Here is a 12,626-nt window from a genome sequence, read left to right on the forward strand (position 1 = left end):
AAAAAAATTGTCCTTCTCCCTTTATATTTGGAGCTATTGGTCAGACCCCAGTTTATTTCAATTAATTTGAACAATTTATACATTTATGCTGCTTTATGGATTTAAACCATGGTTGAGGTTGCCATACATTGTGAATTCAGTCAGATGTAGACCTTTTTATATGAATGCAACTTACATTGAACATTCCTAATGATGTATAATGTTCCCATAATGTATACCTGTCGGACGTCCCCGTTCAATTAGGCAATTCCTAGATTTACATTGATTTTTTCCTCCCTTTTTACATGTCAATGTTTTTTTTTTTTTTTTTTTTTTTCAAATTTCAATGGAGGAAGTTTGTGATTGTATTATATTGTCTCCATAACCCCCCCCCCCCCCATTATCCATAATTTCTTGGTTCTCGGTCGGCAGGTATACTCTTGTTTAATGAGCAAGGATATGTTTTATTTTTTCAATTGTGTTTTAATCTTTTTTATTTATTGTTTGTTGTGGACATTAATCCCATTTTAATATGGCTCAGGCCCTCTCGCATAAACACCATTTATGGGAATTTTGTCATCAATGATAAATACCACCTTATACCATTGCCAATAGATATAAGGTTGTCATGGAAATTATCACTGATTGCAAAGTTGCCATCAATGTTTAAGTCTTTTGCAAAATGGCCCAGGGATTCTGATGAAATATTTTTATCTTAACAACCATATTATGTTCTGCACTTACAATGTGAATAAAACTTTTATTTAGCAGGTATATGTTGTATTGCTCCACCCTCTATTTCTATATTACAGTTCACTACTAAATCCTAATGATTTCTTTTGCAGGTTCATCTTATTACTTCTAATTTTGAATTTGATTTGATGAAATATTGATTTTTGTGAATTATTTTTATATTGAGTTTAAATACACAATAAAACAAATATCTATGATGTTATTGTTTATAAACTTGAATTAAATTGTTTATTATATTACATGTTTTAATGAAAAATAAATATTATATTACTTATATTAGACTGAAATTACATAATGATGTATGATTTAATTGCTATGTCTAATTTTTCCCTTGCAGCATTCATATTTGTTTTAAAATTTTGGATTTCTATGTCAATTTCCAAGAATACATGTGCTTTTTCATAACAATGATTGAATATCATGCATAATTGATAATTAAGACAAATATTTGAGCAATGAATCATAGTAAAATTACAATATTGTCTTTAAACATGTCATCGTATTGCTAGAAAATTCAATTGCAATTTTGTCTTTTCGAACTGGTATGAAAGTTATTTGAAAAACTTAAAACTGCTTTTTTTAATTCTTAGATTATATTATACATCTGTTCACTCTTTATGAATTCATGTTTTTATTACTCTGCATAATAAACTTGCATTATTGCTTGAAGTTAAATATTTTGATATGTTCAAGATAAAATGTTTTCTCCACAGGTTGCAATTTTATTGTTATGAAATTAAGTATATTAAAAATAAGTTTAAAAAGTTATGAATATGATCACCGGATATTTTGATGCATGATTATAGGTTTGAATTCTATGTTCTGATTTTGTATATTTTTTATTTCCCCTCAGTTTTCCCTTGCATTGCATGTCTCATTTTCACTTAAAAGAACCATTTTCATACATCATACTTTGCTCTCTGACTTCTTGAAGAATCCAGATTATTTACTTATGTGTTTACACAAATTATCTCGGTGATTGTAATGTTGATTGTGTACGACAGAAGTAATACACCAAATTTTGATCAAAATAATCTTTAAAAAGTTTACTGATAAATGCATGCTCCTACCATTGTTCAAGCAATAGTAAGTTGTTTCCTCCATGAGCATCGTTATTACAATGAAATAATTCCCCAATTTTGACAAAAAAGAACCTTTATTGATAACACCTAAATCCTAACAAGCCTTGTATTTTATCTCGTCATGACGACCATCCAAACCTGTAGCCATGGCGATTGCGAGGTTGCCGAATGGAGCTATCATTCCTGCTTGCGTTCTCTCCCTCAGCTGTCGTGTCAAAGGGGGGAATGACCCTCGGGTCGCCCCACGGCTTCTGCAGCAAAATTAGTCCAGCTAAATTCGGTACTGCACATTGTTCCAAGTTAGTTTTTAAATGGTAGATCGAGAAAATGTGAACCCAGACTGTAGTGTGGAAGAATGATTTTTTTTTAATGGTATTTTTTTATGTATTTCAGAATTTTTTTGAATGCTTCTTTGCACTTGAATGAGCCCATTAATCTCCCCCCTTTCATTACTTTCTCTGCCCTTTTCTCTCACATATTCTTCTTGTCTGCCGATGCTATCTTCTTCACGATTTAGTTCTTCCTTTGTCATCTTCCATTGTCTTGTTACTTTCTATACTGCACTTTTTCTTGTTTACATGCATTGTTTGATATTCCTATTTTGTCTCAGTCATTTCTTCCATTTTCTCTCCAATTACTCCAATTCTGTTTTATATGATTTGAAATTCTTTTTTCTTCTGTTTCTCCTTTATTTTTCCTCCTCTGTTAACATTAGCCTTTTGTTGTTTTCTTTAATTTCTGGACTTCATCTGGTCTGGTTTGCCTGTTTCCTCTTTTTTTTTGTCCATGTTATATTGCATGCCATTTTCTATAACAAATTATTGCCCCATAAATCCTATTTTACCCACCTCCACAAACACTAACATTTTTTCACCTTTCTACTATTTATAATTACTATTTTACTTGTTTTCCAATTTTCACTGTGTATTCATGTGCATGTTTACAACTTCTAGCCTCTCTTTCCCTCCCTCTCTCTCTCTCTCTCTCTCTCTCTGCTTGTCTTATCCCCTTGGAAAATAGCTTGTATGATAATGCCTACCAAGTTACCAACCTTATTAATGATTGTCTCTATCCCTTCTCTCCTACCTGTCATTCTTATTCCCCTTCTCACATCTCGTTTGCAAGATTTTTTTACAACTCATTCCGAGCTTCCCATTTCCAAGCATTATTGAATGAAATATTCTATAATTGGTAAAGATAGCTTGAATTGCTGCAAAGGAGAGGTAATGATATGCCACTGTAAACTGAATTATTAATGCAACTTTGTTCATTGATATCATAATACTTGTATTTAAAGACTAAAGATTCATTGATATCATAATACTTGTATTTAAAGCTTACAAATAAAGGAATCAAAGGAAAATGTATTATATAAATATATGATGTGCATTTAAGCTTTAAATACTTCTGATTTCTACTACTGCTGCTGCTGCTACTACTACTACTACTACTACTACTACTACTACTACTACTACTACTACTACTACTACTACTACTACTACTACTACTACTACTACTACTACTACTACTACTACTACTATTACTACTACTACTGCTGCTGCTACTACTACTACTACTACTACTACATCTACTACTACAATTACTACTAATACTACTACTAATACTACTGCTGCTGCTACTACGACGACGACTACTACTACTACGTACTTCTACTATTACTACTAGTAGTACTATTGCTGATATTACTAACTGCTGCTGCTGCTGCTACTACTACTACTACTGCTACTACTACTACTGTTACTGCTACTACTGTATAATTTATGTTACACCAATTGGAGATTTTTTTGGGGGGAGGGGTGGGAAAGGGGGAGATGGTAAAACTCATTAGGGACGTATCAGTGTGGATAATGATGACATCCCATAATTTTTCTCCTCTTTTTGATAGTTTGATACTGTTTCCATGACAATGTTTTTCTCTTTGTCTCTGGCCATCCAATGTGCAAAGGAGCATTCTTTTTTTTTCATCACATTTCATGTAGCATGATGATTAAAAACAACTTATTTATGAGATTTTGATTTGAACCATTCAGAATGTTCCAGTTTACACGTTTAGATAGCAATGTCATTTATTCTGGACGTATTTCATATGAGCATTTCCAAACGAATAGTCAGCGATTTTCACTGACTACTGTTTGAAGCTACTGAAGTCCTCACATTTCATTCACTCAAAATATATATTTTTAGTGAAAAATCACTGACCATTTGCTTCCTGACAAACTCCAAACATCAAAAAGTCCCTGTAAAAGTGGCTCTAGTGAAAGAATTTTTATCATTAATAAATGTTATGTTTGCTGAAAAAAAAAATACCATGTTACTTGAAATGTGATCTAATTATTTGACTCTTATACTATGACAGATAACCAAATTCTTTTTTTTATCATGCCAGATGTATGTATTAATGTATTGTTGATCTGATATTGCATTATTATTAAGGAAGATTTTAGTGAAATATATACGAACAATGTTGATAAATGAATCTGTTGTGATATACCTTTGATATGACCTAAACAGCAACACATATTGTATGTTTATTATACTATTGGGGAGTGTCATTCTTCCTTGTTAGACCAGAGAATGGCTGAAGTTACAACAACTCCCAAACCTCAAACCTATTTTTTTTGTCCTGACTAATCTTGGAAGCTCTCACTATATTTCTTCCGCATTCAATCAAGTAATTGTGAGGGTTTTTGATGATCGATTTGAACAAGTTATATACCTTTTAACGCTTGGGATTTGCCTTTTTTAAGCTCGATGAAAATCTCAAAATTTATTTTGGGCAACTTTTTTTTGTTTTGGGGGGTGACAGCTTACGTATTTACTTGCACTTATTTTTCGTCAAACATTGAGAATTTGATACAAACTTGTGATCAATTCCAGCAAATTCATGGAGAAACGCATTGAGCTCTCAAGCCATTACATTCCACCTACATTAGATTACTGGTAGCAATAGAACATGTAGGGAACCATACTGGTGAAGCTCTTACGGCAATTTCTGGATTTGTGCAATGTTTTTAGGCTAAAGTTAAGCATCTTGTGTATATTATCACACTGATGTAGTCCGATTTTCAATTTCATAATCAATTCTTATTGGCGAGTCTGGATATAAGCAATATCATTTGGTCTTCATAAGGACAGCTCTTCCTATAGTATTAGGGCATGGAATATGTGTTGCTGATTATTTTCTAATGAGTTTTTAGAAGAAAGAAATTATGCATATTTCTCTGTCATCCATTATTTATACTACATCAACATCTGAGAAATTTTGGAAACTTAATGCATCATTGAGGGAAAAGCAATATAAAGACATTGTAGACATAATCATATTTGCATTTTTATCAGTTTTAACATGATTGGAATTTTTATTGAAACATTTTATGCAACACTGAACATGCAAATTACATATCTATGATTGCTTTCTAAAGAATATACTGTAGTCCATTCTCTTCTAAAATGGAATCGGCTTAGTATTAAATATGTGTGAATCAAATTTATATTTCAAATTTTAAAGTGTAGCAAAATGTACAAAGAGTATAATATATGTGATTTGTTTCTTCATGAGGCTTGTTCTCTCAAAAAATGAAGAAAATCTGATTTTCCAACTCGACCCATTAATCTTTTTTAGTACCAAGAACAATTCACCGAACATTTTTTACATGCAAGATTTTGCTCCTTTACCATTTATGAAAGAAGTGTTTGGAGATTTATCGAAATTTTACCAAAAAAAATAATTTGAAAAGAAATTTACATCGAACTTAAGTTTGATTTAAATGGCATTTCTGAAATTAATTCTTATTTGATATTATTTAATTCTTATTTGAGAGAACTTGTCTTCACCTTTTAAACCTAACCATTTGCCTCTGCAGGTCTTTGGATTGCTGGCTAAAATTATAGTACAACTTAAAGCTAAATGCTTCTGAAAGATTCTTAGCCTAAGTAATTTTAATTTCTATCAATTTTTTCTATCAACTTTGACCCAGATGACAAGAGCGAGCAGATGCATGATGTAAAAATAATCACTAGAAAATCATTTTGACTAAATTGTCAAATATATCATTAAAATTCATCATTCCAATAGAATGCCTATTAACATTTAATTTCTGTCTCTTTGTTTCATTTTTCATCTGTTGCCTATGTTGTTGCCATGACAACAGATGAAGAAGGAGTTTATGGCGATGTTGGAGGACCATAAGGAGGAGCTGAAGTTCTCTGCCAGTACTCGCTGGAGCAAGGTCAAGGATCTGATGAAGTCGGACCCTCGCTATAAGGGCGTCGAGAGCAGCTCCAAGCGGGAGGACATCTTCCATGATTTCATCGACCAACAGTTCAAGGTGTGTTTTCTTTCTACAGTGCATCTTATGGTCTCTCATAACTATTACTACTTGAGGATGTTGCGAACAACTGTTTTTCAATTGATATAAAATGTAACTTACTTGCTATTGAATACAAATGCAACTTATGTGAAATTGTTTACAAATATAGCTTAGTTATATGGAATTTATTACAAAATTAATGTATTGATTGTAAATTCAACTTATTTGCTATTCCAAATTCAACTTATTAGCATTTGATTGTAAATGAAAGTGGCAAATTTTGAGTTTATAGTTAAATTTGTTTGTTGTAACAAATCTGTTTACAGTCCGACCTCTCTTATCCGGACATGTTGGGACGCGCACCAATACGGATAAGGGATTTATCCGGATCTGGGAGACCCAATATCAAATACACGCACCTGCTGCCTCCCCAACGACGGTAGCTACACCTTATCTATTGTAGTGGGCGTACAGACAGATAGTACCGGTGCAAATTAAAGGCGGTATTTTTACGGAAATGAAATCGATCGATGGCCAAAACTGTTGGATAATATACCTGCTAAAATGATTGAGGTATACATCGAGCATACCTCGAAAGAAAGAGAATGACTCGATGAAACTAAGTTACAATTAGATTATCGCGGCAGGTATCGCAGCTTCATGTCAGCCATTGTGATACTGACTGTAGGCTCATACATGATGGATGGTGCTGTCTGTATTGAGGCCTATAGCGTTAATAGCGGAACATGTGTTGTTTTTCCCGGGAAACAATCAGAGAGCGTGATGAAATGTTTGCGCTGCGCCCTGATTTACTCGAAAATTATCCTGCCTAAGTTCTTTTGGTGATTTGGGTGAGATATTTTCATTGAAAATAATGTTGTTGTAGGTAGACTATATAAGAAAATATATGTAATCAAAGTGAGTTTGCCAGCGTATAGGATTGAGTTTAGATTGAAATCTCATTTCCTCACGGACGAGATTGAATTGAAAAAGACAAATCTCGGCAAGTGTGCGTCCAAATAATAGATCCGGATAAGGGGAGGCCGGATAAGAGAGGTGGGACTGTAGTTAGATGTCCTCCCACTTAAAATTGTCTGGCAGTCATTTTAAAATATATTGCTGCACCTAATTGATTTAGAGACCTGAAATTCGATGGATTCACAATACGGTGAGCCACCTGTCGGTTGCAGTGGATAGGCCAAAATTCTCAATGCCGCTTGGGAAAAAGTTGACATCTGTTGCTCACTAGTGCTTGCATGTGATTATGCTGAGCTGGCCGATGTGGCTCAGCCGGCTTGCATAAAATTATGCTGATTATCAGTCCATGAGGTGGGAGAGAAATTTGCTGCGTATTTCTTTGCGAAATTAAGACCGTTTTCGGGGAATTCCTCCTCTGGTTTTGCCGTATGGCTTTAATTTTGAAGCGTTACAGTCACATTACGGTACACTAGCACTGTGCACTGCCTTTGCCTGAGCGTGATGTCGACCCAGAAGTTGGACATTGGCCTGTCTGCTGCAACCGATAGATGGCGCACCGTATTGTAAATCCACTTGTCTAGCCCCATGTGATAACATTTTATTACAGAGATCTTCTTGCCCTAAAAAACATTATGAACCTGCTTATGAAATAACACTTAGTTTTCATAGACACAGCCCACATATATTTTGACTCAGTCTCTAATTAGTCAAAGGCATCTAAGAAAACTGTTCCTTGAATAGATGACTCTTTTACCGGACAAAGAAAAATTCTTCGTAATCTTTTTTTTTCATGTCAATTCTCTATTCTCATTTTGTTCCTATCTCTCTCCCTTTTCTTTCCAATCCCCCTCTCTCTCTAATTTCTGTCTGTCTGTCTTGCACTTCCTGTATCTCATCATATGAATGTATCTTTTTACTCTTTTTCTGGGATTGCCCTCGATAAGCGTCTTTGGCTTTTTGGCAATTCCTCCGTATTCAGATTACATTATGTTCTGCTTCTTTGGTTGTTTTTCGTATTTTTGTCATTCTTAATTGATTCTTGTTTGTATATTTATCATGTTTTTATATTTGAATTTGAATATGGAAATAAATGAAATTAATTGAATTGAATTGAAAAAAAAAATCAGGGAAAACTAACTCAAAGCTTTCACAACAGAGAGTTTTGGTCCCTTCTCTCCTATTTCCCAGCTGATGGAATGAGAACAGAGTCAAATCTTTAACTTGGAAAAAAATTACAGCTTGCGCCAAGATGCCATGTGCGATTTGAAGAAAAAAAAGTCGGGAAAAGTCCTCTTTGAAAGAAGTCTTTATCTTGGGATGCTTTTCTTTTCAGAATAACGACGATGCGGAGAGGCAGAAGCGCATCGAGGTTAGTTTGCGTGAGCGCGAGAAGGAGGTTCAGAGAACACGCACTGAGCAGCAGAAGGAGCTTGATCGAGAGAGGGATCAGTATAGGAAAGATGAAGCCCAACAACATTTTAATGCTCTACTGGCTGACCTGGTAAGTTTAATCATTATTTGCTTACTGTAGTCTCCAGTTCTTATATAGTTTACTAAAATGCAAAGTCCATGTACTTCATTAAAATTACTTGTAGAAGCAATAGAAATTAGAGCAGTCTTTAATTCCTGTATTTATCAAATATTAAGAGATTACAAAAAAAACCTTTGATTTTATGCCTTTTTTAGCATGAAGAATAGTCTTGTGATCTAGTTTAGCTTGATTGTTAAGGTATCCTCAGTTGATATTGTCATGAATAGATTTTACTTGTATCATGTACAATTTACTGTACAAGCTTTGTTTTTCATTAGTTATCCTCCTCCTCTTTAACTTTTGACTGGCATTGTGGGAGATACCATATATAATTTCCAAAGTATTCTCATATTGCCCTAGTCTTGAGGGTAATATGAGTTTACTGTGGTATTTTCCGGAAATTAAAGCCAGTCAATATTTTTATTATTACCCGTAGGCCTACAGCTGTATGATGTGTAATTCAAGCTATTATTTGTAGCGATTTTTGTCAGTTTGCCTGTTGGTACTTCCGAATTCAGGTTATTCGTGAACTTGATGAAGTAATCCTGGCTATTAAAGTAATTGTGTCTTAAAGTGTATACAGCCCATGCGCGCATCTCGCATGGCACGCATATACACTTAACGCATACATAAGACCTGCGCTTGGGTTTGATGAAAATTGGAATACTGATATTATGGACCGATAATTTACTACATAGGCACAATAGGAAAATGACAAATTTGTGGAGGAGGGGTGTATGAATATTGTGGTCCCTAGTCATTCAGCTGAACCCTGGCTAGGCCATTGGGTGATTTCAAGTCCGGTGTTGACCTTTTGGTGTTGGTGTTAGGTCAATTTTTACACGATTATAACACCAAACATAACATGAAGTCTGGTCCCGAAAAGTCACTCACTAGTTGTTGAGATGTCAATAATGTGATCTGGATCAGTTTTACAAAATCTGAATAAGTTTTGGAGCTAGGGGAAGCAATTCCAAATTCCAACACCAAGGCCAACACCGGACTTGAAATCACCCAATGTGATTGAGTTAATCAGACAGACAAAATTAGTGTGTATATCTTGTCTCCTCATTCAAGTATTGATTTGTCATTATGTGTACACTGGAACAAACAGATCTATAGTTGTGTATGTTTGTACCTTCCTTTTGTTTCTTTTCATAGTATTGTTTGATGGAGCTACATGTACTATGCATATGTTAATTTCTACACAAAGATGAATTTATATATGGTAGGTTGAAAAAAATTGAAACTGAATTGTTTGTCTCCTCGTACCAGGTGCGCGATTCCGATGCCAGCTGGCGTGATACCAGGCGCTCTCTGAGAAAAGACAGCCGCTGGAAGCTGGCAGAGTTGCTGGACCGAGATGAAAAAGAAAAGATCTTCAACGAGCATGTCGGCAATTTATCTCGCAAGAAGAAATCAAAGTTCAGGGAACTTCTAGATGAGACAAAATCGGTAAGTGAATGTGCATTGAGTCACATTGATTTTATTTTCCACTGAATGGAAAAAAAGAAATAGAAATTGAAGTGATGCTACAATTATTTCCATGATGAATTATAATTAGAAAATAAATGAGTGAATTCATTAAAGGGGAAGTTCACCCTGAAGAAAGCTTTGTTGTAAAAATAGCAGAAAAAATAGTAAAAAATATTGGTGAAGGTTTGAGGAAAATCCGTTAAAGAGTAAGAAAGTTATTAGAGTTCAAAGTTTTGGATTTGTGACGTCATAAACGAACAGCTGCCCCATGTGTTATGTAATATAAAATGCATGAATTTCAAATTTTGTATGGTTCCTGATGACTTAATTTTGTTTCTATTCATGATCGGGTGTGAAATGAATTGTCTATTGATATACAAAAGGTACAGTGAAAACCATTTTCAATTTTCTGAGAAAATGACATTTCATTGATTTTTTACCATTCGCTATTTAGGAATGCTGCTCGCATATGATGTCACAAATCAAATAATTGAAATTCTAATAACTTTTTAATTATTTGATGAATTTTTCTCAAACCTTCGGCAATATTGTTTATTATTTTTTCTGCTATTTTTACAATAAACTTTTTGTCAGGGTGAACTTCCCCTTTAAATGGCTGGATCATTAGCAAGTCACTCAAAGACAATGATTATACAGCGGTGTAAAAGTTCAGCTTTTTAGCCGATTTCAGCCATTGTTGCTTTTGATTTTCAGCTCAATGTTTAGCTTATTGTAGCTTTCCTTTGAACAAACACATGGGAGCTTCCTCAATTTCAGTTGTTTTTCCCCAGCTATATTTGTTTTGGATCACTTACACCCAGGTCCTGATTATGTAAACGAATCAATGTAAAGAAAAATGATGCGGATTTACAGTCAAACCTGCTCTAGCAACTTTCTTCAAACCATCGATTGGTTCGGAGTCAGTTCTGTTGGTAGGACGTAGTATGAAATGGTTCTTAGGCAGAGTTTCCAATTGTGATTTCTTATCTTTCCCCATTTTTATAGCTTGAGCTAACATCATCGTGGAAAGAAGTTAGGAAGGCCATTAAGGAAGACCCTCGCTTCACCAAGTTCTCTTCTAGCGATAGGGTAAGCTTCTTCCTTTCTAAAGAGCATTCCCACAAGTGGACATTATGGTGGACAAACAATAAAAAGCCTATGCATCATACCTTGATAAATCATTGTTATATATGGTCTAATGCACAGATTTCCCATTGGTATTCCCTCCACTGTAAGATCATCTGAAACGTTTCTATTGGCCTCTTCCACAAAGTTCAGTTTCATATTTCATTGTGGGAGTGTCATGGTCTGGTTGTTCTGCTAATCAGAAGGTCATGGGTTCAAGTCCCAGTCATGGCTGCGTATCCTTCAGCCAGAAATTCATCCACATTTGTGCTGCACTCAACCTAGTGGGCAGTATAAATGGGTACCTGGTAGCAGGGTTTGGCTCAATTACTTTCTTCAATTACATTTACAGTTACGTAATTGAAGAAATGTTCAATTACAATTTTCAATTAAATCACATTTGTTAAATTACAATTACCAATTACTTTTGACAATTACAATTACAATGTCAATTACTTTCTAGAAAAGTCATAAATGAAATAAATTTGTATTCTGTACATAGTATCACCTATTTCAACATAATTCTAAGTTACAGAGATACTGACAAGGTGAGGGTTTAGGTTAAAAAGCACATATTTTACCTGTTACTCTCTTTGATGCTGAAGCATTTGACATGAAAAAGGTGATTAAATTAAATCATGAATTCAGTAAGTTTATTGTTAAGTAATTGAATTTGATAAAAAGTAATTGAAGTCAATCACATTTTTCTCAATTACAACTACAATTACTTTCCCTTTCAAAACTTCAATTACGATTACAATTATAATTACTAAAAAAATGTAATTAATTACCTTATAATTGATCAATTACCTTGTAATTGAGCCCAACCCTGCCTGATAGGTGGTGATCTTGATTAACTCTGCAGCATGGATATTATCACTTAAAAGTTATATCATTATTATTTGTGAACTGCTTTAAACATACCTGTAATAGATAGCACTGTGGCAGGAAAGCAAACTCTGAGAATCAGCAAAAACTTTTTCGGCCAAGCCTACTTAGCTTCGGGCAACTGTCAGGCCCAGGGAAAGTGATGGCTTAACCATAAGGCAATTCCCAGTGGCATTACATAACATGTGCCGGTCATAAATCTTATTCTACTCTGTGTGATATATATCTGAATGGTGTCAAATTCTGTATTAAATAAAACACACAATATTCTGCCTTTAATTTTCTTGTCATGATATTTAAAGTTTTGTTTTTCTTTTATCGCAGAAACGTGAGCATGAGTTTGATGATTACATCAAAGAGAAATACTACGACAGTAGGGTAGCCTTTAAGAAGCTTCTAAAGGAAACCAAGTTCATCACATACAAGTAAGCAAATGATACTTTCATTATTTCCAAAATATCCTTTACTTTGTGACATATACAT

At 34.2% G+C, this 12,626-nt stretch overlaps 1 protein-coding gene across 1 annotated transcript in view; it reads left to right on the top strand.

Annotated features, from left to right (window-relative positions):
* LOC129272626 (transcription elongation regulator 1-like) overlaps positions 1-12,626 on the top strand; it is a 33,866-nt gene that overhangs the window by 16,788 nt on the left and 4,452 nt on the right. The window contains exons 14-18 of the mRNA XM_064107200.1: positions 5,987-6,163; positions 8,457-8,624; positions 9,930-10,109; positions 11,136-11,219; positions 12,468-12,568. Coding sequence (XP_063963270.1) covers positions 5,987-6,163; positions 8,457-8,624; positions 9,930-10,109; positions 11,136-11,219; positions 12,468-12,568 — 710 coding nt within the window. The remainder of the gene's footprint in view (positions 1-5,986; positions 6,164-8,456; positions 8,625-9,929; positions 10,110-11,135; positions 11,220-12,467; positions 12,569-12,626) is intronic.

Source organism: Lytechinus pictus, chromosome 12 (assembly GCF_037042905.1).
Source record: "Lytechinus pictus isolate F3 Inbred chromosome 12, Lp3.0, whole genome shotgun sequence".
Taxonomy (NCBI): domain Eukaryota; kingdom Metazoa; phylum Echinodermata; class Echinoidea; order Temnopleuroida; family Toxopneustidae; genus Lytechinus; species Lytechinus pictus.